Here is a 26,518-nt window from a genome sequence, read left to right as displayed (position 1 = left end):
CTGGGATATGGGTTTTTCAGGGAACTATTTCTTAGACTCAGGTTGAACTGTCCAAATATATACTGTAAGATATGTGATGAAAGTAATTTCAAATATTAAGGTTAGTTATCATTATAATCATGTCTTAACAATCACTTGAATTTTTAAAACATACTATATATTGTACAAATAAGTTATATAATTGACATTTATTATATGACACTTACAAAGACTTACAAAGAACCTGATATAACATCCTTATAAAGTGAATATGTCTCATCTCGTTATACTCATTAATCTTAAGAGCAAAGAGTATATTTTATCTCCCATGGCCAAATAACTATGTGCTATGGATAGTATGCAGTCATGTACCCTCCCTTTCAGCCTCAGCAAGTCATTATCAAAATAACTTCATTCCTAAAAGGAGATATCACGTGGTAAAGGACAGCAAAGGGAGCCAAAATGACATTACTCCCAAGAAATTCACAAATTAGTGAGAACCAAAAGGAAGAAGAGAGGAAAAGGCACACAAAGAACCATCATCCAAGAAGATGCCAGCAATGATTTCTGGCAAAGTCAGGCCTGAAAAAAAGGGAAAGGTACAGATTAAGATTTGGAAGAAAATCACAAAAGAAATGATCAACTACCAAAGTGAATTTCTCATTTCTGAATTTTAAAAAATATTTTTACATTGAAAATTTAAAATAATTTAATTTAAAAATTGCAAATTTTAAAAAGTATACACATTACTCTTTAGTGGCAGCTAGTGTTTAGAGCACCTAGTTTGGAGTCAGAGCACTGAGTTCAATTAGTTCAAACACTAATTAGATGTATGACTCTGGACAGGCTGTTTAATCTTTCTTTGCCTCAGTTTTCTCATTTGTAAAATGAGGATAATAACCTACAAGCCAGGGTGGTTATGAGAATCAAATGAGATATCTATAAGCACACCTCGAACATAGTAAAGAACTATATAAATATTATTATTAAAATGAAAGGGGAAGAAGGTATGAGAAACCACTACAGCTCTCTGCAGTGCTTGATTGTAAATTCAATTCAATTGAACAAACATTTTTGACGTACTACATTAGATTTTTGTAATCTAAGAGAGGAAAGATAGACCAAGAATTATGCACAAATAACTAATAGAAGAGCATGTGTAAAAAAGTAAAAAGACACAAACTATTACTGAAAAATAACAGCAGTCAGCTATATAGCAATTTATTTTTACTGCCTTATTTGATAGAGGCATCTATCATCTTACATCTTAGTGTAGCACACCTATTTTTCATTCTCATTTTATAAATGAAAACACTAGGGATCCTACAATTCTATTTACATTAGTAAATAGAAATATTAGGATTTGAAATCTGGACTCCTGATTCCAAATACAGAGCTCTTTCCAATACCGAATTTACCTAGAATCAAGATATCCAGGTATGACAAATTATACAAAAAAATCCTTTAAGTGTCATTTCAGAATTCGGTAGTTTGGGAGAGCACCACAGTTCCTCAGGCCTTAATTTTCTTGTTTATATAATTGGACTAGATTGAAGTATATGAGCTTTTTTAAAAAATATTTTGAAAACTGTACATCAGAAGAGTTAGTTTCTCTTATAATCCTTTTATGCATTAAAAATATTATTCTGAGAAGTCATAGCTTTCAATGAACTAACTGTCCAAGGGGCCAGTGAGCCCCAAAAATGAAAAATTCCTGGACTAGATGATCTCTCCTGTTCTTTTCCCCTCTATGACTTCTTCAAGCTAAATATGCTCTAAATAAATCAAGCTAAAGGACTGTACTTTTGTTGATCACTCCCACACACCAGAGGTCCATGTGACTATAGACAGAGCATGCATACAGTTAACAGAAAGGAAAGAATGCTAGTGTGGGTGTGAAAGAAGTTTTTCTTCCCAGCAATGGCAATTTCACAATTTTCATTCTTCTTTTCTCAGACATGGTCCTAAATTTCCATAGGCTCTCAAAGCAGGGTCAAGCAAAGCAAAGGCTCACAGTTAAGTCTCCACAAGGAGTTCTTTCACTTCTGAACCATTGAGAGCCTTCCCATTCAGAAGGAATAATGAGGGGATGATGATGATGATGATGATGATGATGATGATGATAGCTCTTATTCTAAACTTGGAGAAAATGCCAATGAGACAAAAGTGACTGTGGGCCAAGGTTAGCATGCTGGAAAATCTCCATAATACTCTAGTTGTTGCTCCAGGGAAAAGCTCAAGAAGGGGATAAAGAACCCTTAAGAATTTTAATAGAGTCATATTTATAATCAGTAAAAAATGTTCAGAAATTTTCATTATTATCACCTTTTCTTTTAATTCTCTTGATCTTGCCAGTCTAACATTCAATCTATCCTGCAAATGGCTTCCAAAATTTGCTTCCCTTCCTTTCTCTCTTAAGAATTTGAAATAGCTCCTGCTGCCTAAAACAAAAAAAGTCTAATTCTATTTTCTATAGTCTACATGGCATATTGCAATATTTATTTTGGTAAAACTGACCAGTCAGTTAAGGCATTGACCCATCAAATGAAGGATTTGGGAGAGAATTCTCCAATGGAATTTAATATTTAAGTATAGGGAACATTCTGGGCAACTAGGTTACAAAATGGATATAGAAGGCTGAAGCTGAGTCAGCAAGACTCATCTCTCTGAGATCAGTCAAGTTGGCTGCTCCCATGTCATTTCCATCTACCCAACCAATCTGGAATACTCTCCTTCCTTTTCTCCATTTCCCCACCAATCTCAATCTTACAATCCAATCCTTCAAAGCCTATCTCAAAAATTACCTTACTCCTGAAGCTAACCAGATAATTCTATTTCTAATTATCAACGGATCAAAGGCCTAGGGCTACAAGGGACCTTAGTGGTAATCTAGCCCAACTCCCTCCTCTTGTAGATGAAGGAATTGAGAATCAGAGAAAAAGTAATTTGATATACAGGAAGCAAGCTGCAAAACAAGGTCTCTGACACTAGAATACAACATTATATCTCATGCTACTTCCAACTATCTCTTTCTTCAAGTTTATAGTGTTTAGCTCATATCATATATCTGGGCAGTGAATTAATATTTCTTTTGACAACAAGATTTTAGTCTATGCCTCAAGTCTCTCCCAACTTCAACAAAATCCTAAAGCATAGCTCTGACCATGTCACCCCATTTGCTACCACTCAAACTTCCATGGCTCTCTACTACTTCCAGGATCAAATTTTTTTTTTCAATATTTAAAGTCTTCCACCTGGGTCTTTTCTCCTATCATCTTGGAAGCCTTTCACTTTACTTCTCTACATATATTCTATAATCCAGCCACACTGACCCACTTGCTGTTCCTCATATATGACACTCCATCTCTCAACTCAGTGCCTCTGATTATTTCTGCAATATTCTCACCTCCTTCAAAAATCTCCCTTCAGGTAAACTGCATCTCACTCCCCAATGGCCAACTAGTATTTTCTGCTCTAAGATTATCTTTTATCTACTCTTATTTCATATGTATCTAGCTATTTACATGTTGTCTCCCCATTAGAAGGGGTTTCTTGAGGGCATTTTTCATTCCTTTGTATCCCTAGACCTCAACACAAAGACAGCACTTAATAAATGCTTGCAGATGAACTATCTTGGCCGCCAGTCCACATTAGGCAGCACCTAATGGTGCCTGACTAATTACTATTCATATCCAGCCTGGATGCAGAGACAATTGGAAAAAATTCTGGTTCCTCAGGGTTAGGTCTGTGGTTTGACCAAAGAGGAAAAGACCGTTATGCTAATTTGCAAAAATTCTAGGATAAATAAGAATCCAGTCTAGTAGAGGTCAGCACTCCAAAGATGGGAGGAGAAGGGTCTACCTTATGTTTCCAATATTGTTTTTTAATCTATTTATTTATTTTGCTAAATATTTCCCAATTTCATGTAAAGAAGATTTTTACAATCTTTTAACAGTCTGAGTTCTAAATTCTCTATTCTTCCCCCTCCCCCATTCAGAAAGCAAGAAACTTAACATTGATTATTTTATTATTTTTACTTCTGGTAACAAAATCTGACATTGAAGTGGGTTGTTCAAATGCATCTGTCATAAACAAATATATTACTATATTTAAATTTACAGGTTTTGCATATTTTTATTTTCTTCTAATTCTTTCATTCACCCCTAAACAATGAAAGGTTTCTGAGGGGCCGTGCCATAGATCTCTAGGGTGCCCAGGACAATGTTGGAATACATCAAAGATGTTAAATCAACACTCACTGAACTAAATCAAGGCTTCAGAAGTTGTGTATAAAGATAGGAAATAGGACCTACTATATAAGCCAGATGTCTGAAACATACTTTAACAGAAAGGGAATGGGCCTTATTACTATCAAAGGAAAATACATCTGGAGTCAGCTGATAACTCTTGTTGCCAAGAGGAAAAACCAAAGTTTTTGGGTTTTTTTTTTTTTGTTTCTTTTTAAGTTAAGCTCAGAACTAGAATTAGTCAACTTTGGAGAGAGAGTTGACAAGATTTATATAATTTTAATTATAAAATTTAATTAGAAAGACAAATAATTTTTAATAATTGTAATAAATTGTTTTGCATAACTTCAAATGTTCCTTTTCCAAGGGAATGGGTGAGAAGGCAAGAAAGAAGGGAATCTGAAGCTCAAAAGTTTTAAAAAACCAAGTGGTTAAAAATGCTTTACATGTAACTATGGAAAAAATATTAAATTAAATAATTTTAATAATTATTAATTTTTTTATTTGTCTTATATTTGTGTTAAAGTGGAAATAGATTCTTACCCAAGAATAGGAAAAACAAAGACAAATACTTTGACCTAAAAAGATAAAAGAGAATTACCTTTCAAAGCTAAGCCCTTTCAAAGCTAAGCTTGTAAGATTTACACTTCAAGGCTATATCTAGAGAGTTTACAAAGAGCTAATTGAGAGGAAAAGTTATTTGTCAAAAGATAACTTCACAGCTAGGAGCTGATGGTGGATCCAACAATAAACAAAGAAAATATCTGTTGGGAGTTTTTGAGGAAGGTGATTATAAAGCTTGTTGTTGTCAAGTCATTTTTCAGTCCTCTCCAACTCTTCTTGGCCCCATTTGGGTTTGTTTTTTTTTTTTTGGCAAAGATACTGGAGTAGTTTGTCACTTCCTTCACTCTTTTTACAGATAAGTAAACTGAGGCAGTGTTAAAGTGACTTGTCCAGTGTCACACAGCTAATAAATGTCTAAGGCCACATTTGAACTCCAGATGAGTCTTCCCAACTCCAGACCCAGCATTCTACTCACTGTACCACCTAGCTGCCCCATAAGATATGTAAATTTCTTTTTTTCCTGTATGATTCCTTGTCTTAAATAAGAAATGATTGAAAAGATGGACACTCAATGAAACTGGTGAATTCCATTCATTTTTGATGAAAAGACCAGAGCTAAACAAAAAATTTGACCTCCAAATATAGAACTCAAGAGAAGCATAAAAAGATAAAAAGGAAAAAAAATAGTTCTTGAGAACTATTTTTGTTATGGGTATACATAAAGAATACGTGTATGATCTGATTTTACTGTTACAATAATATTTAAAATTCCACTAGAGTTGGAAAGGGGATTGTAATAGAAAAAAAAGGGAGAAAGTGTAGGTAAAATGAGGGAAATTACATCTCAGGAAGAGGCAAACAAAACCTATTATAATTGAGGGAAAGAAGGGAGGGTGACGAATAACTGTGTGAATCTTACTCTCATCAGATTTGGCTCAAAAAAAGAATATTAGATATCTGGTTTCACCGAGAAACTTCTCTCACCTTATAGAAAAGTGTGAGGGGAAAGGCAAAAAGGGAAAGGGTAGGCTAAATAGAAGGGAAAACAGAAATAGTAGGGGAAAGATTTAAGAAAGGGGGAGGATCACTAAAGGGGGAGGACTGCTTGAGGCAAGTAGTGCTCATAGTAAAATATTGGGAAGGAGGGAAAAGGAAAAAGGAAAAAGAAAAGTATAATTTGGGTTTAATGGCAGGAAATACAGAATTGTAAATGTGAATAGGGTGACCTCTACCATAAAGCATAAGCAGATAGCCCACTGGATTAAAAGCCAGAATCCAACAATATATTGTTTATAAGAAATACGTTTAAAGCAGAGCAATACATACAGAGGAAAGATAAAAGACTGGAGCAGAATCTATTATGTTTCAGGTGAAGTTAAAAAAAAAACAAACAAACAGGGGTAGCCATCCTGACCTCAGATCAAGCAAAAGCAAAAATTGATCCGATTAAAAGATTAAAAGAAAAGAAACTATATCTTGCTAAAGGGTACCATAGATAATGAAGCATTATCAATATTAAACATAGATGCACCAAGTTGTGTAGGATCCTTGCTTGCATTTTGTTTTCTTTCTCAATTTCTTTTCCTTCCTTCTTGATCTGATTTTTCTTGTGCAGCAAGTTAACTATATAAATATGCACACATATATTGGATTTAACATGTATTTCAACATATTTAACATATATTGGACTACCTGCCAACTAGGAGAGGGAGTGAAGGAAGGAGGGGAAAATTTGGAACAGTTTTGTAAGGATCATTGTTGGAAAAATTACCCATGTATATGCTTTGTATATAAAAAAAGAAATTTAAAAAAAAGAAATGCTTGAAAATCTTCAGCTAATTTTAATACATGTGAGAAGGGCGCTGGTCAACTATGTGAATTTCCCTGCAAATCATGCTGACTCCCAACTAAAAATCCCATGTTCTACAGGAAGCCTTTCTCCACCTCTTAATTCCACTTCCTTTCCTCTATCACTTATTTCCTAATTATCCAATACATAGCTTGCTTTGTGACTGGCATATAGTAGATCCCTAAATGCTTACTGAAAAGCTCTTGACCCCAAATAGGACATGAGGATCTTGTTTGCTCTATAATTTCCTAACCCAAGTATTGAAGAATAAGTCATGGCAAAAGCACGCATATAGTAACAGTTTAACAAGTCCATCCAAGGGAGAGGGAAGAATCTGGATTATAGAATATTTGAAAGCCCACTTCATTACTTTATAGTACTTACATTATGTACAACCACAATTATAGAGTATTTTGTAATAAAGCCCCTCAAATCCAATCACTTAAATCACTGATTAGGTAAGAATTTGATATTAGCAATGTTTCCTAAGTGCTTGAAATGGCTCTGTTGTTTTCATAGTTTTAAAGCACTCTCCCTGAAATCTTATCTCTATTATGCTTACTCTGCCCTTTCTTTCTAGACAAAATGGCGTTATAAACTTGAGTGCAGGCCCCTTTGTTATTCCTGAATCCCAAATTACATGATTTTCCCAGGCTGACTATTTAAACACAGCATTACTGCAATATGGAAAGAACCCACTATTTGAAGCAGGGAGAATGAAACCCAGAAATAGGCTGAGTTTATGGCAATATGCCTAGCTCTGTATTTACTGTTCTAGAGAACTGGAAAGGATCCCCCCACCCCACCAGCAACAGCCTGTCCTTAACAAGACAGATAAGAAAGAGTAGCTGGAGCATCTTTCCACTCCAAATAATGCTGCTATTCAACCCGTTGGGATTCTTGCACCCCTCATGAACACTGAATGCATCAATATAAATAGGGTTTTGTGTGTGTTTCCTGACAACCTTTTGAAGAAAATAATAAAAGCATTTTTCTTTCTTTTTTTTTTCCCCTCTAAAACCATGTTCTTACCTATACAGAAAACTTCCATCACAGAAATAGTTATCATTGAGGAAAACTGACAAATCATGTATATCTTAGGTTCCATTATTAAGAGATTAAATGGGGGCAGTGACACAGGAGTCAGAAGAACCTGAGTTCAAATCACTTAACCCAGGTTGCCTCCAAAACAAGCCCCTCAAAAAATGTTAAATAATTTAATCAGAACTTAAACCCCTGCCTCTCTGACTCCAGGATCAACTCTCTATCCACTACGGAAGTATCATCAAATAAGACTTCAATGAACCAGAATCAGATTAAAACATAATTGGGAAATATTGAACAAAATAAATGTAGATAACAGTAGATAATAGTAATGTGGTTTTCTAAGTCAACATCAGAGCCATAGGCAGCTCTACTGACAAAAACTACTGATCGACTCTAACCCTAATCTAAATTCATTTCTCATCTTAAATATATTTGTATTACGTTCATTCTACAGGTGAGGGAACTTGTCCTGGGTTGAACAATTCAAATAAGGAGGCAGAACCCGATATCCCAGGTCTCTGGACTAAAAATGCATCCACCATATCTAAATGGACTTACGTGTTTCCGCATTTCTGTGGCTACCGTTCTGGACATCATGATGCAGCAGATGATAGAGATGAGGATGAAGTAGAGTGCGTACATGAAGCGAGTGCTCCTGGACTGCCGGATCCGGGGGCAACATTTGCAGCACAAGGCACACCCAGCATATCCACAGCAGCAAGCCAACTGAAAAAACATACACACAAAAATGCTCTTATGTCTTTAAGTACAGGTATTGAGAACCCACAGCTTCTGGTAGTAAATCTAAGTGCATTCAGCTTATCAAGCTTTTCAATTAAATTATTGTAGTCATATTGGATTTAACATATATTTTAACATGCATAACATTGGATTCCTTGCTATTTAAGGAAGAGGGTGAGGGAAGGAAGGGACAATGTGAAATACAAAGCTATGCAAGGATCAATGTTGAAAAATTATCCATGCATATGTTTTGAAAATAAAAAGCTTTAAAAAAAAATTATTGTAGTCACGATGTTCCTATTTGGGTGCCACCCAAATTTAGGAAGAACATTATCCAGAGTTTTATTCACTATACTAAATCACTGCCTTTAATTAAGTCAATAAGTCTAGCACTTGCATAGTACTGGAAATACATGTACAAGCAAAAAGACAGACAATCCTTGCCCTCAAGGAGCTTACACTCTAATGGGGAAGACATGAAAGGAACGGGGGAGGAGGAAAAGACTACCAATATCAGAAAACAAAGAGATGGCTAGTTTTGAATTTCTTTAAATGGAGGTTTTTGGAGTCATCATCCAATTTGAACAAAGGATCCCAGGAGCCATCAGAAATTATTTTCCTGGATGAAATGATTGCTAGGGATGGAGTAAGCTGGAAATTGTATAAGGGCAACCTGGAGGGTTAAAAAGTCTTGAAATCATGGCAGAAAATCATTTCAAGGAACTGGCTATGTTTATCCTGGAGAAAGGAAGCCTCAAAGGGGACATGAGAGCTTGTCTTCAAGTTATCTAAAGGGTTATCACCTAGAATAGGGATAATGCTAGTCCTGTTTCATCCCAGAGAACAGAAGTACAGAGGGCAAATGTTATAAGGAAAAACAATTAGAATTGTTGAAAAATTAAATGAGCTGTTTCAAGGCTTATTGTGTTCCTCTTCCTTGGAGATCTTCAAGCAGAGGAAGAAAGACCACTTGTCAGATATGTTATAAAGGGAGTATCTTTCACAGATGCTTTGGATTAAATGTCTGCTCGAATCCTCTGATTTGGGGCACATGCTATACAAGAAAGCTTTAAGACTAGATGTCAGTAGGAAATAAACATTTACAATAAAGACAGTGACATCACCGTTACTGGGCTTTAAGATAATTAGGTAAAAATATCAGGAGAGACACAGGAGCAATGACTAGGTAACTTTGATAAGAAGCTAACATTCTAGGAAGGAAGGCTGGGTGTAGATCATTTTGGAATACTGGAGTACTTCCTGGATCACAGGTTTAGATACAATAGGAGGCTTTAGGAAATCAGAAGTAAGGATATTGTGCACCTAGAACACAGTAGAAGTCTAAGAGAAGAGAAAGAAACAAAGGGAGTCTGGGAAAGATAAGAATGAAATACAGAAGGCTGAGAATGGTGTAAAAAAAGAATAGAGCTGAACCACATACAAGAATTATACGCTGTGTGCAAAAATGTTTATAGCAGCCCTTTTTGTAATGGCAATGAACTGGAAACTGAATGGATGCCCATCAGCTGGAAAATGGCTGAATGAGTTATGAATGTTATGGAATATTATTGTTCTATAAGAAATGATCAGCAGGATTATTTTAGAGACGCCTGGAGAGACTATAAGTGAGCAGAACCAGGAGAACATTGTACATGACAATAAAAAGATTATATGATGATCAACAACAATGAGGTGATTCAGGCCAATTCCAATAGACTTGTGAGGGAGAGAACCATCTGCATTCACAAAGAGGATCATGGGGACTGAGTATGAATCAAAGCATAGTAATTTCATCTTTTTTGTTGCTATTTGCTTACTTTTGTTTTTCTTTCTCATTTTTTTCCTTTTTGATCTGATTTTTCTTGTGCAGCATGATAAATGTGGAAATATGTATAGAAGAATTGCATATTTAATATATATTGGATTGCTTGCTGTCTCGGGAGTAGGGTAAGGAAAGGAGAAAAATTTGGAACACAAGGGTTTTGCAGGGATGAATGCTGAAAATTATCTTTGCATGTACTTTGAAAATAAAAAGCTATTATTTTTTTAAAAAATAATTATATGCTGGAAAGAGAAAGCATTTTATAATGTAGAATCTGACTTAATGGCCATTATACTGGAAGCAGATTTCTTTAAGAGGCAAGAATGACATCATCCTTCACACACAGGGCCCAAGGCACTCCTCAGATTGGGTTAGTTGCTAATAAGTCAGGTAACATTTCACAAAGACTTGGAAACAAAGCCCAGACACCTCACTCTTCCTAAGGAACTTGTTCCTCTTGGTGAAATCTCTGGTTAGATCCTTGGTTGCTTTATTAAATTCTGACTAATTAACCAAACTAACTGGAGTTAAATTAATCCTGGCCCTATAGCCAGGGTTAAAGAAAGGCCTACAGTTAGCAGAACTGTGAAGAAGGTCATCTCCATCTGTTTTCCACACACCTCCCTAGATTATTTCACAGACATCTCCCAAATGACCCTGCTGTATTTTGATAATCCAAAAATGTTCACGTGATAAACCTTAATTCACAGTATTGAACGAGATGAGGTGAGATCTTTCAAGACAGTTGTGAAAATCCAGTAAGGCTTCCATCTATTTCAAAGTTTGAGTAGGCCTGAAGGACTTTAAGCCTCAAGTCAAGGGCATACTTAAGTTCCCTCCCTGCTATCCCCTAAGGGCATACTTAAATCCCCTTGTTATCCTCCTATGACATCAGTGTCTTTCTGTTAGGTCAAATATGGGCAACTATGTACTTATTGGTCAAGTTCAATTTCTTGGGTAGTTCCTGAGTTTAGAATGTAAGATCCTCAGCCAATAAGGATGAGGGTCAGTGGTGGGAGGGGGTATTTGCGTTAGGGATAAAAAGTGTTGACCCTGCCCCCTACAGTGCTTCCTCCCTTCGATTCTCTGCTCCATGCATAGGACGCCCGATTCTCGAGAACGTATAATAAACTTCGCTTTGCTTCTAGATATCTCTCCAGCTTTTTTTTATTAAATGCTGTACCACACAGTATGAAAAAATCCATTACCTTTCCCCAAAGTAAATGTGAAAAAGAAGGATGTTACAATGTTAAAATCTTAAGTTGGGCTGTGAAGTCTAAACAATTCATATGGAGGAAACAACTCTGATGTTAAATGGAATATTTTCCCCTACTAGCTGGTGACAGCAAGTCATAACCTTTGTAAATTCCAATTTGTTTATCTGTAAAAAGGGAATGCTACTTGTACAAATCACCTTAAAAATTACTGTAAAGATCAGACTGAAAAAGACATGGTCTCTTTGGGAACTAGATTTTATAAAAGTTTGTTGGCAAAACAAATCTAGGAATTATGTGAACAAAAAAAAATTTTTAGATGTTATACAAATAAAATCAGATTTAAATAATTGAAGAAATAGTAATTGTTCATGTATAGGTTGGACCAATGTAGTAAAAATGACAATTTTACCTAAATTAATAACAAAATTTATTTGTAAGCATGATGGGGAAATAGCACTAGTTATTGAGTGATAAGTATTCCCAGTGTGAAAAGTTTTGTAAAATTCCTACAGAGCTTTCTGAAGCCTTCAAGGTTCCAAAACTGAAATACAAAGATCTTAGATAAAAAATACATTCTTGAATTCCAAGAGGTCAGACTCCTTTAAATTTTACATTTCTGCCAGGTGTAAAGGCAGATGGCTCTACATGAAAATAAGTACTTATCAGTGTTTGGGATAAATATTAGCTAAAAGTGAAGCAGATGGTACGTGCAAAGCAGGCAGTAAAAGACATTAAAATTCCAGAGACTAAGTGGACTAAAGGCAAAAACATGGGGAGATGCATCTTTGATAAGATAGTATCTGATATTCTAATAGCTTGGGATGGGGAGAGGCATTCCGATATTCTATCAAGTACTCTGAAAAAGAGGGAGGGGAGGTTTTGCAGAACTGTAGGGAAACCGAATCAGGATAATTAGGGAAACCGAGTCAGGACAATAAAAGAGCTGTGGCATAAATACTAGCAGCCTAGTACTTCTATAACTCTTAGAATTCCTAGAGTTTTTAAAAGTTGGTTTTTCTTTACAATGTTGTTGCTATTATATAAATTGTTCTTCTGGTATTGTTCACTTCATTTTGGATTAGTTTATACAAGACTTACAAGTTTCTGAAACCAATCTCTTGGTTACAACAATAGCATTTACATAGTACTTTAAGGTTTATGAAGTGTTTTATGAATATTATATCATTTGTTCCTCACCACAATCCTGGAAAGTAGGAAATAGGTAACATAGGAACTGTTATCCCTGTGTTACGGATGAGGAAACTGAGGCACACAAAGGTTAAGTGACTTGCCTAGAAATCAGAGAGCTAAATAAGGGTCTGAAGCCAAATTAAAGTCAGATTTTCCTGCCTCTGAGACACCAAAGATAAAGAAACTGAGGTTCACAAGAGGTAAAATGACTTGCTGAGAGTCACAAAGGCAGGAAGTTCAAACACAGGTGTGTTGACTTCAAATTCAATGTTCTTTGAATGTTCTAGCAGCTCTAGATGGAAAATAAAGTCTGAGGTTCCTGAGCCCCAAAGGTCAGAACCTCTGAACTAAAAGAGACTAAGACAGCAATAGACATTCAAAAAGTTGTGCAGGGCTTTAAACTTCTGTGATTATAACTATTGTGAAGTTATAGGTGCAAAAACCTCAACTCTATGTAATTCGTTTTTCCAAATTCTCTCACCCTATAGTTTTAAAAAGAAAGGGAGGGAAGGGAAGGGAGAAAGGGGGAGGGATGGAGGGAAGCAGCATTGGGATAGCAGGAAGACAATCAGCCCTCTGCATTGCTACCAATTTGCATTGGTCAAGGAAGATCTTACACCAAAGAAATTGCAACTCCAGAACAAAAACAGAAAAATGAAATGTATTCCTGCATTGAGAACCAACTATGTTTGATAAATTATAGTGAACAAGGTGGAAGTAAGGACTATGAAAGGAAAAGGAAAGAGTAGGAAGAGAAGGTAGGATCCAGAAAAATCACCTTCCTTTTTTATGCCCCAAGATGGCAAAAAAGTTATTTTGAACTTCATCCAGTAGCCAAGTCAAACCCTCTTTTGTTATACTAGATTATTTGAAATTTAGCAAGGGGATTTATGATGACTGAAGAGCCTTTCAAACAAATAAAGCCATACCTATCTCCCTTCATCTCTCTTCTCCCTTTCTGCTGCTCTCCACACCAAGAGAATAAATTACAATTCATTCTACCACTTCTGAAAAGCTATTGGAATTTTTCCAGAATGGTCTCTCTCTCCTCCTTCTCCTCCTCTCCCTTCAGAAATGTCCTTACTCTCACCCTATCTTCTTTTCTGAAACCCTTATAGCTAGATCTTTTGTAGTCAAAAAATCCCAGCTACCTAGCTGACAGGTGTGTCTTTGCCTGTGATCTCAGGGTGGAAACTAACCAGATTTTCCCGCCACCCTCATAAAACATCTGAGCTGATTGATCTCCCTAGAGATCATCTCCCTAGAAGAACCAGCATAATCCCAAGGTGGCCATGACACCAAAGCTGAGCCAGCTACTCTGAACCTGGAAACAGCCTCTGAGGTACAAAAGATCTTGGGCAAAATCTCTGGGCCTAACTTTGCTCATCTGTAAAATTAATATTAGTCTATAAGGCTTCCTGGGTACCTTCTAATTCTCAATCTGTTGTTGGAATATATGAGAGCCACCTGACAGTGGCTGCTGGAATTCCAACCTAGAATGGATCTCCTCTTATGAGAGAATTGTACAAAGAGACAGAGACAGCTGCTGTTCTCTGACCTCTCTGACTGAGAAACTGATCTCTCTCCTCTTCCCTCTGCCTCCAATTTATCTCATTCCCAGTCCACAACACCTGGGTCAGCAAAGGCTGTTTTGCAGCTCCTTCAGATGCTATGATCTACAGCTGTGGAGAACTGACTTGTCCCTTAACATCGATATATTATCCTATAAACAATATATTAACTCTAGCATTGACTGTATCAAAATTACAGGAAAGGGGCAGCTAGCTGGAGCAGTAGACAGAGCACCAGCCCTGAAGTCAGGAGGAGTTCAAATCTGGCCTCAGACACTTAAAACTTCCTAGCTATGTGACCCTGGGCAAGTCACTTAACCCCAAATTGCCTCAGGGAAAAAAGTATAGGAAAATGGGTTGACTATATCATAAGACATAGATTTCTTAAATAAATCCCTGAAAAAGGTTCTTGTGCCTTTGTTGCACAAAAATAAATTGTGACTTAACATAACTTAGGCATACAATAACTGTCTATTAAAATACTTATATAGGAAAACTATCAAGCTGCCTTTTCTCAAGTTATTTAACCTTCCTCCCTGGAATCTCAGTCCATTTCAAATGATTAAAAGCAAAAGCATTCTTCAATGCATGTATCATTAGTATCCCTTCAATCCCCCTACTGACTTCCACGCCTCTTCTATTTTACCAAGTTTTCTGAAGGGAAAAAGCATCCATCATTACAAGACTTTGTCCTAATGTGGTTTCTTTTCTGGATTTCTTCAAATTCACCCTAATGAGAAGACTTCTCCTCACATGTACCATTAGGCCACACTTTTATTACCTGCCTTCTGTATATTTGTTTAAATAGCAGGCTAGTTGATAAAAAGACCTGAAGATAAACAACAAAAAAGTCCCAGATACTGAAGAGCTTACAATGTAGATGAGGTGTACAAGTAGACAGACACACAAGTAAATGTGCCAAAAGCATCTCACTGCCAGTGATCTACTCTCATCCTTCAAACAAAAACCATGGTCTCTGTACCTGGACCACCCTGGGCTCTGATAGGCAAGTTTTTCCTTTATGTTGGATTCTTTATTTATCAGTTTAAGTAGTTACCGCTACTAAGATGCTACTAAGTCAGAATTTAGAATCAGAAAGAAGCTGTCATTCTCCTTCCAGCAACTGATAGGGAATACACCATTTGTGATTTAGCAAGCAAGAATTATACATTATTAAAAAAAAAAAAAAAGATGACATCATTAAAATGCAGGTAGGTCATACAAATAAAAATAGTATTTTTTGGTAAAAGAAAATTTATAGCATTTGCTCTAGGAAATAGATAAGGAAATTATCTTCTTAACAGCTTTTCTGAAGTTTCAGAGCAAACTGGAAATCGGGCCAGACAAGGGAAGATAACATTCCTAGGATTCCAGAATACTCCACCTTTAAGTCTTTCTGTACCAATAAGAAGAAAGAAAAACTGAAGGAAACCAGCTGCTGTGTCTGGTCTGGAAGTTCATGAGGGGTGATACACAGCCAAACGATTAATACAGAATAAGATGAGTCAATTACATTCTTCCTTAAATTCACTTTTAATATTTATCTTGGCAAGAAACAGGTGTGTAAATCACTCCTTGCTATTCATAGATATTCCTTGTCTCTGTATTGGCTCTCCCTCCACCCTACCTTTTCTAGCTTCCCTTTAAGGGCTGTTTTCTCCCATTTAAATGTACAAAATATATACTCAAGGGAAGGAATTATCTCATTTGCTTGTATTTGTATCCCCAGCATTTAGCACAGTACCTGATTCATAATAAGAATGTAATATTTTATCTAGCTACCTAAAGTATATGGAAGTTCAGGAAGATTAGGATCAGGAAAGAAGGTTGCATTTAGGGGTTTTTAAAAATGGTTTGGGTTTTGATGAGTAAAAAGAGATAAGCAAAGATATAAGCAAAGAAACACAGGCAGGAAAGCATGAGACAGCGAAGTACTCCAGACTGGCTATTAACTGAAAATTAGAAAGATTAACTGAAGCCTTGAGCAGCAGGCTGAGGAGTTCAGACTTAATTTCAGTAGGCACCATGGAATCACTGATGACTTTTGATCACCTCATCCAGCTGCTGCTCAAAGAAACAACAGCATACTTGAGGGTTAGTAGGGGAAAGAAAGTCCATAGAAGGTCATTCCAACATTTCAGGTGAGACGTAATGAACTTCAGAGGTAGTACTTGTTTTAGAAAGAAGGGGAAATAAGAGACATTATAAAAGCTTTTAAAAGCCAAATTGGGAACCCTGAGTTCAAATCCGAACTCAGACACTTATTAGCTATGGGAATATAGGCAAGTCACTTAACCCTAATTGCCTCAACACTAAAAGCCAAACCAATGGTTCAGTACCCTGTGGTAAAACGGTGGATAAAAAAGGAATTATTCAACACACTATATTGTATGAGAACAGCCTTTCCACTAGCTTCCTTCCTTTCCTCCCCTCTTCTTTACAAAGATACATTCACAATATTCTGTTTCAGAAACAACAGCAAGAACACCACTAATTTTATGTTATAGAAGCTCTAAGTACTATGTATCCAAATTTAGTAACAAAGGTAAATATGTTTCAAGGACATTAATAGCTATTTTAAAAAATGATAACGGGCAGCAAAGTGATGTAGTAAATAAAGCACTGGCTCTGAGTTCAAATCCAGATCAGACACTTACTAGCTGTGTGATTTTGGACAAGTTAATTAACCCCAAATTACCTCGCCAAAATAATAATAATAATAATGTACCATAGTTATCAATCCTAAAATATATATTGAAGAGTCTCTTTGAAATAGATTTCTTCCCCCCAAGACTCCCTTTACCCCCCCCCCCACCCTGTTCTCAGAAGTATCTTCCACAGTTTCAACTCATCCTCTCCTTATTCCTTTATTTTTGGCTTTTCTTTTTCTCTTCCTACTTTTAACAATTCTTCTTTTCTGAAGGACAGGATCTGCACCGGAGCTTTTACTACATCAATACAGGTAATTTTACCTCACATTATGAAGAAACATTTTTAAAGGAAGCTAATGCATGCTCTCACCAGCCCCACAGTAGCTTCAACATTTAAATCAATTTTCCGAGCATCTGGGCCCAATTATTAACAGATACACAAATGAATGCATAGAATGTGTACCTAATTGGTTATTGGCAGTCAGACAAATCATGGCAAATGAAATGTGATTGTGGGAAATTTGAAAGGAAAGCTAGGCTAATTTAATCAGATTCAAACTTTGCTACCAAAACCTTAAAAGAATATAGAGGGTTTTGATTATCTTTTGGTTATCTCTTTAGTGTTTTCCATATAGTTTAGCAAAAATGTAGCAATTACACTTTTCAAAATTGGGGCGGTACTTTAAAATCTTGGAATTCATTATCCTCCTTGCTAGCCTGCAGAAAAGTTATAAATAAACCCCTGCCAGACTGTCCAATTTAAGGCAACTATACCTAAACCTAAACATAACTACATGAGGAAATTAACATAGCATTTCCTTTGTTATTGTTACCATTAACACCTGAGCTACTCTCAAAATAGGCAAGCGGCCAACAAAAGAGAGTACCGCTTTCTTACCATTTTGTGTCAATCTCCACCATAGCTATAAAGCAGAAAGCAAGAGCCAAGATGAAAGCCAGATGTGTCAGCAGCTGGAAGATACTCAAGACAATCATGCTTAGATTAGCACAAGAATAAAGCAGCATGCAAAATCTGGCAAAAAAGTCAATGAGGAATCCTGCTTGGAGAAGGTAATTATCATCCCCAGAGTGGCAGCAGAAGGCTATCCTGTCACCAGCACTGGAAAATTGAAAAATACAGGATTCCTCCTCTTATATATATATTTTCCATAACTGGGAATCTGGGCAGTTCTTTGGAATAAAAATGTCAAAACTGAAAATTTTTGAGAGGCACCATAGAGTCCAACCTCCTTTAAATAAATTAAATACTTTTACTTACATATCAAATATTTTATTTAAAATAAAATGAAATGTCCAGTTTTACACACACAGACACACACACAAGTTGTAAATGGTACAAGCCAGGTCTTCTGTCTCCAATCTAGCATCCTTTTCACTTTTCCATGCTATATTTTAATCACACAAGGTTTTTAAACCAATTCTCCTTTAGGAGAGTAGATGCTAGAGTTATCTCTGTTTGCCCAGGGCTAAGTAACTATTTAAACTACAGCAATAAAATGGGATAACTAATCAAAAGCCAAGCAAACACCTAGGCAGCAATAATGTTGTCATAAACACATTTTCCAGTCTCCCCAAACTCAACAAGCAGTTTCCCCTAGGTCTAAGGCAGTAGCGGCACAGAATCTTTTGGACCTCAAAAATGCACAGAAACAGGTTATGGAGCCAAAAACTATTGGCAGGATCCCTTGATATCTAACACCAACACACTTTAGGGAAAAAGAAATGGTTCAGAACGAAGCAGCTGTCACCAACTCTTTGTCCAACACTCCAGAGAGAATGGGGAGAATATCCAGAAACACCTAAATGCTACTCTCACAATGGTACTCTGATGAATGAATGAATACTAACAAATGCATGAATGAATGAATGAATTTATCAAGTATTTGCTCTGGGCAAAATACTGTGCTAATAACTGAGAATACAATTAGCCAGTCTCTAAGAGCTTATGTTCTAATGGGAGAGACAAAGCCCCCATGGTCCCTAAAGGATGCCTCTTATTTGCTTTCATTTCCAATCATAAAATGATCATTTTATAAAGTTGAATCATAGATAGTGCCATGGATTAGGATAGCAAAAACATTCTTTTATGAGTCTGCTGTCGATGTGGCTATAGCCCCTGCAGGAGCAGTCGGCAGGCTGCACCCCTAGAGATGGCTTTCCCGGATCATTCCTCAGGGCTCTCTAGGATGGAAATTATCCCAATGCTCTTGGGTTCAGGGTTCTGGGCTGTTTTCATCAGAGTCTGAGGGGAGGTCCTCTCTCTCTCTCTCCCCTTGCTGTTTTAGCTGAGGAATTCTGCTTGTCCTATGTGTGGCAGATGATGGGGACAGTTTCTTTCTCAGTGGAGCTGCTTTCTAGGATATTGTCTGTGAGAGCTGGGCTGGAAGGACTGGGGATGTAGGAGAGAAGGATATCTCCTGAGCCTGACAGCTCTTAAGCAGCTGGTCAGCAAAAAGCCGCCAGTGCTAGCTGTCAGATAATGTTATGAGCTCATGGCATGCAGTCCCACAGTGTAAGAGAGAGTAGGCACACTACTCAATTGCCCTGCCTTCTTCACTGTGCAGTCAGAAAGAAAAGAATTCAAATCCTACCTCATTAACATACTACCTGGGTGATCCAAGCTTACCAAGCAGTTTTCCCCTCCGGGGCAAATCACTGGACATCTGGAGCAAAAAGGAGGCGTTAGGCTTAATAGTCTCAATAGCCTTTCACCTTTGCAGTTATGATCCCCTGAACAAGGGCTCACTACAAGTAAGTTACTCAACATCCTTACAAATTTTTTAAAAAGTGATTAGAACTACACCTTCATATCATCAACCAAAAGCTAGACTTCATGTTGACTCTTACATACTATTAAGATCCACCCTGATTTAAAGCCTTACCTTTCCTAGAGCATAACTTCTTAAATTGTGGGTCATAACCCCATATAGAGTTGCATAACAATATGGGGGAGAGGAGTTGAAAAAAATTAGGCAACAGTAAACCGTTTCTGAATGCTCTTTACATCCTGCAGTACCAAATATTCCAAGATTTAATTCCTTTATGTAAAAATAAACAGCACATCCATCCTTAGTATACAAATTTACTTTCATCTTTAATAAATGGTAAAATTATATGTATACCAAAAAATAATTTTAAAATAAATTTCTTTATGATTTATTATAATGAATATTTGATTTATACGTCTATTTTATATCCCTTTATCCAGGGTCACGTAAAAATTTCTTAGGCGAAAAGGGGTCAAGTGTGTAAAAAACTTAAGAAGTCCAGGGGCAGCTAGGTCGTGAGTTAGGAGGACCTGAATTCAAATTAAGTTAAGACACTTAACACTTCCTAGTTGTGTGACCCTGGGCAAGTTATTTAACCCCAATTGCCTCAGCAAAAAAAAAAATAATAATAATAAAATAAAAAAAGGTAAGAAGTCCAGTCCCAGAGCAAAAAATTCCTTCATCTTTTTGATCATGGTACTCTTTAGCAAACTGGCAAAAGTCTAGAGACTCTTTCTCAAAATCATACTTTTAAATGCATAATATATGTAGGTCCAAAAGGAAACCAATTACATTGAAATAGTTATTAATAAAAAATAATTTTAGTTCTCAGACCCTCCAGGTTAAAAATCTCTATTTTAGAGGCTGTAACAAAAGTTTTGGTAAACAGAGAAACGACCTTTATTATCTAAGAATTTATTTTGTGAAAAAGAAGCCGATACTAGAATAAGTACTGAACACAAATATCTTGACTCATCATATTTTCCTTCTGAAATGTTTCTTATTCTTTCTTTCCTCAGTCCCAAAGTAACTTTAAAAATATATATTTTACTCCAATAATCTCCCTCCCCCGACTAACTTCTAACCAGCTTTGAAATCATAATTTCTCTAAGAAAACTGAATTTTGTCCTGGCCAGGGAAAGCACTTCTAGGGACATTAACAACCAAAGTGGTACTCACTCCAATAAGCAGGTGAAAAACCCTCCAATACACACTCATCCATATGCAACTCATCCCAAATTCTCTAGCCCTCCCCAAAGTCCCTGAGGAATTCCTTTAATTCTCACCACTATGCAGGTACCAATGGCTCACAGAAACTATTTTTTTTTAATTTAATAGCCTTTTATTTACAGGATATATGCATGGGTAACTTTACAGCATTAACAATTGCCAAACCTCTTGTTCCAATTTTTCACCTCTTACCCCCCCCACCCCCTCCCCTAGATGGCAGGATGACCAGTAGATGTTAAATATATTAAAATATAAATTAGATACACAATAAGTATACATGACCAAAACGTTATTTTGCTGTACAAAAAGAATCAGACTCTGAAATATTGTACAATTAGCTTGTGAAGGAAATCAAAAATGCAGGTGTGCATAAATATAGGGATTGGGAATTCAATGTAATGGTTTTTAGTCATCTCCCAGAGTTCTTTTTCTGGGCATAGCTAGTTCAGTTCATTACTGCTCCATTAGAAATGATTTGGTTGATCTCGTTGCTGAGGATGGCCTGGTCCATCAGAACTGGTCATCATATAGTATTGTTGTTGAAGTTTATAATGATCTCCTGGTCCTGCTCATTTCACTCAGCATCAGTTCGTGTAAGTCTCTCCAGGCCTTTCTGAAATCATCCTGTTGGTCATTTCTTACAGAACAGTAATATTCCATAATATTCATATACCACAATTTATTCAGCCATTCTCCAACTGATGGACATCCATTCAGTTTCCAGTTTTTAGCCACTACAAAAAGGGCTGCCACAAACATTCGTGCACATACAGGTCCCTTTCCCTTCTTTATAATCTCTTTGGGATATAATCCCAGTAGTAACACTGCTGGATCAAAGGGTATGCACAGTTTGATAACTTTTTGAGCATAGTTCCAAACTACTCTCCAAAATGGTTGGATTCGTTCACAACTCCACCAACAATGCATCAATGTCCCAGTTTTCCCGCATCCCCTCCAACAATCATCATTATTTTTTCCTGTCTTCTTAGCCAATCTGACAGGTGTGTAGTGGTATCTTAGAGTTGTCTTAATTTGCATTTCTCTGATTAATAATGACTTGGAGCATCTTTTCATATGACTAGAAATAGTTTCAATTTCTTCATCTGAGAATTGTCTGTTCATATCCTTTGACCATTTTTCAATTGGAGAATGGCTTGATTTTTTATAAATTAGAGTTAATTCTCTATATATTTTGGAAATGAGGCCTTTATCAGAACCTTTGACTGTAAAAATATTTTCCCAGAAACTATTTGTTTTAAAGAAGAATCTGAAAAGATTAACATTTTGCCAAAGCCAGAAATTTTTCTCCTAAAGTACAAATATCTACAAGGAATAAAACAGAAATTTAAGGGAGAATAGAATAGAATATGGTAAAACTAATACAACAAAAAAAGGTCTTATTTTCCTCTTTTAATTTATGAAGTTAGTTACTTTGTTTCTGCAACAAGATCCTGAGCAAAAGTTAGTCAATTAAGATTTAGAACTCTGAATTGTGGCTCAAGAGTTCAGGGTGACTACAGGGACTACAATTAAATGCATATTAAATGATTTAAAAAAAAAAAAAAAAGCCTCGCACACAAATATCTGAGCAGGGGTTTGTTCTTTTGAGTTGTTTCTAATCAAATAGACTAAACAAATGCAACCCAGCTTAGATGAGATAGCACTTACTTAAATTTCCACTGATTCAAAAGAATCATTCCTCTCAGCCCAAAACTTCCTAAGTGATTCTTTCAGGTAAAGTCCCACACAGTGGGGAAAGGTGTGAAACTAGGTCAGACAGCATTCCTCTTGTCCTAGGTTTTGAGTCATGTCACCCGTCCCAAAAGAAAAATAAAATGGAGAGGCACAAACACCATGTTGTGAAGCTTCACGTTCTACACAGTAATGGCTATTCTAAGGAAATGTTACTATTCACCATTAACAATTGACCAAGCCCTTAAACAGATCTACTCTGCCATTTAAAAATCTATGTGTATGTATGATACGTAATAAAACTACCTTAAAAGAATCACCACCCACACACTGTTCTTCAGATAATGGGATGTTTTTGTGACAGGTCATCTCCTAGGTAAGGGTCAACTGCATATTCAAGTATATTGCTTTCTACTGAAATATTTCCATCTAAAGAGCTGTTCAAATTGTCAACATCCTGCCTGAAACTGCACTTAATGATAAAGCCTGTCTCAATTAAGTCTAAAGCAGGATCAAAGAATTTCAGGATATAGAAGGTTGAGAAAAAAATTCTCCATTCTATTTCTGGTATTTCAGGAGAGCACAGAAAAACTTCAATCTATAGTATACATACATGTGTGTGTATATGATAAATTGGTTATACTTTATATCATTCTTGTGCCACATTCTCTCTCTCTCTCTCTCTGACACACACACAAATTACATTATTTACATTTTATATATATATAAATCAATAGTGAAAGAAAGGTCATCATTTCCCAACCCAAAGCTTATCATCACTGAGATTAACGAAGTTTTGATACTCAACACATCTTAGTACCCATAATAACCTCTTCCCAAAGACTGAAGGGTTGAAGGGCAGAGCAATAAATTCCTCCCAAAGCCTTCCCTTTATTAACAGTTCAGACTTTTCAGCCACTCCTTCTTGTTGGGGTACAATTGAAGTTCTTAACTATTCATTCTTCATCAGGTGCTCTGCTTGGCCCACAAACTTGATGTTCTCTTTCCCACTCCAAACTTTTTTTTAGTTTCCTTTAGTTTCTTTATTGTCTTCCCCCCAGGATTATAAATTCATTGAAGTCAAGAGCTGTCTTTTTCTTATTTGTATCCCCAGTACTCAGCAAAATAGGGTGTCTGGTACATAACAGGCCCTTAAGAAATATTTATTGACTGCTAAACTAAAGCTAACAATCATATATTCTTTTTATTCTTTTTCCTGCAGAGAAAAATTATTTTAAAAAATCAATAACTAAAATTTATCTAGCCCATTAAGGATTATAAAGCAATTTAGTTCTCATTTGATTCTCAGATTAATAGAAGACTTCTGGGATTCAGAGCTCTGTCCCATTCTACCTCACCCCGGCCCTCCCTCTTCTGCTCAAAGTATAGCACTTTAGAGAGAGCTGGTCTAATGAAATCAAAACACTTCCTGCATAGCAGAAAGCAAAGACTACTCAGGATGTGAAAACAAGAAATATAACACTAATGAAAAGTTCTTTTTATTTAATTTCTGTAGTAACTAAACTCTTTCTAATGTCAAAATATTTTTTGTACCAAAGGCCTCAAAATCTAAAACAGTATAGGATATAACTAACTCTCAAAAAGCAAACAAGAAAAAAAAATCACAAAAGCTAAGCACTCAATTTTTTGAACAAAAAAGAAAATTTTGAAAATGGAAGAAAATTTTTTAAAAACCCAAAATAATGAATCTTAAGTATGGCAAACAAACAAACAAAAAAAAGGTAATAAGGACTTCCAAACTGGAGCATATCAGTGACAGTCAATAAAATTTAAAACACTGAATTTACTAGTCACTCATGAAGTACAGTTAAGTATCTTGGAAAGTACAACGTGACTTTCCTAAGATGAATCTGAGGGTGAAGGGGAAGTATTTCCCAAATTCTTTTCCTATGAACCTATAAAGCACTCCTGATAATAAAAGGCCTTTAGCAAGGTAGACATTGAGGGACAAACTGGGGACAAACTTCCCCTCAGTTTTTTGTTCACTTGTTTTTTATTGTAGATAAAAAAAAAAGTCCATTCTCTGCCTCATTTCTTACAAAGTCTTTTACTGAATGGGAATTGTCTTAGACAAACTAAGACCTGTAAAAGGCCTTGGCTTAAAAAGATCAAGGTATCCCACTGCATCCAGCACCATATCCAGTCATATTACTCTATATCTTCCCACAGGATCCTCGCTCTGGAGGAGAAAGGGCTGGTGACTTTGCACAACTCCCCCTTACTTCAATCCAATTCATCCCCCAATAATGTCATGGTCCTTTTTAAGAAGGAAGGACAAAACAAAAAGCACTCCTGATAATCAAAAGCCTTTAACAACACAGAAATAACAAAACCAGAATCCTTTGATATAGGAAATAAGGGACAAGTCTTTTTTTTCCTCAGTTGTTCAAAGTATAATAAGAACTAAATGGACAGAAAACAACTACTGGTAAAGGAAAGGGACCAAACAAATTGCTATTTTTACTGTTCTAGACTTGTAAATGAGAATGAGAAGCACTAAGACTTAGAGAATAATAGTGGTGAGTAAGGAGTCCACTACAACAGTGAGATCTGGCCAGTCCTTCCATCAGGTATCCATTTCAACCCAACTCTCCGAGTCCTGGCAGGCTACTAAAGGTTTTGTGCTTTAGTACGTTTAGTCCTGATCAATCAAGCAAGGTATAAAGGAGCTCTATAGTTTGAAACACAGTAAGTTGACTGCAGTCATTGATATATAAATGAGGCAAAAGCATCTGATTAGACTAAGCTCCATTTCAAAGAATCAGAACTGCAGAGCTGGAAGGGATCTCATTGCTAATCTCACCCCACATTTTACAGATGAAGAAACTAAGATGGCTCAAAAAAAAAAAAGTTAAAAGTGATTTGACCAAATCCACACAGCTGATATTAGGGTTAGCTGGCTTCCCCTTCAGTTTTCTTATATAATAGTATGTTTTTTTTAATTTTGTGAACTTTTTCTTTCTTGATATTCCCAGCAGCCTGGCACTATGCCTTACATATAATCAGTCCTAAAGGAAAAAAAAAAAAAAAAACACTGCCGAATTGATTGGCAGTTTTATCTTCATCTTTTACCTTCTATATATAAAAAACTGGACACCTACTTTACACCCTTGAAGGGTCACAATATCCCTCTTTATCTCTACACAGGGACAAGCTTGGAAAGAGGAAATCAAGAGAAGAAATGCTTCCAACTTTCTCCACAGGCTCTTCTTACTGGACACCTTGTCAGGAGTTCTTAGTTTACTGTTGAACTAAATTTCAACTAAAATACTTTGAATTATTACATATGCTCCCATTGGATAATCCCCTTGGCTTCTTCATCTGCCCTTTATAGTCCAGCCCTTGGCACCTGTAGAGAGACCCACAGAGCCCTGTTTAACAGAAAATAATACTGTTTAGTATTATAATCAATAAAACTTAGAACATTTAATAATTTAAATTTGACATTTAATATGTTTAATGGTTACTGTTATGAATAGTAACTAGCCATAGTTTAGGTTTAGCCTAAGTTTTAGGCTTACTTAACTTTATTGCTGGCTCTCTGCTTCCATGGCTACTAATCTTTTCAATCTGAGCAGTGACAATCCCCATTTACCTGGAAGTTTAGGGCAAGTTTAGTTCCATAAAATAGATTATTATCAGCAACCCCTAAAGGTGTGGGGCTGCTTCTAGTTTAACACCTCACTGAAGTTACCAGATGAAGAATATTAACTGGGACCTCTTTGAAGATATGTTATTTTCCTTCTGATAAGGGCAGCCCAGCCCTAGGTGGCAGCTACCTGTCCAGACTTATCAAGTATACAAATAAAATCTTTTTTGTTAATGCTGTTAAAATTCAACTGGCATCTCTAATAAGCCTATATCCAAAGAGATCAAAGAAAGAGGCAAAGGACCTCTTTGTACAAAA

The 26,518-nt window shown here is 36.3% G+C and overlaps 1 protein-coding gene across 2 annotated transcripts in view; it reads right to left on the bottom strand.

Annotated features, from left to right (window-relative positions):
* The window catches only part of SERINC5 (serine incorporator 5), a 113,000-nt gene that overhangs the window by 53,497 nt on the left and 32,985 nt on the right, over positions 1-26,518 (bottom strand). For both annotated transcript variants that reach the window (XM_031965963.1, XM_031965967.1), the window contains exon 2: positions 8,245-8,412. In XM_031965963.1, the coding sequence (XP_031821823.1) occupies positions 8,245-8,412 (168 nt within the window). The remainder of the gene's footprint in view (positions 1-8,244; positions 8,413-26,518) is intronic.

The sequence above is a fragment of the Sarcophilus harrisii genome, chromosome 1 (assembly GCF_902635505.1).
Source record: "Sarcophilus harrisii chromosome 1, mSarHar1.11, whole genome shotgun sequence".
Lineage (NCBI taxonomy): Eukaryota > Metazoa > Chordata > Mammalia > Dasyuromorphia > Dasyuridae > Sarcophilus > Sarcophilus harrisii.
This window is presented reverse-complemented; position numbering and strand designations above follow the sequence as displayed.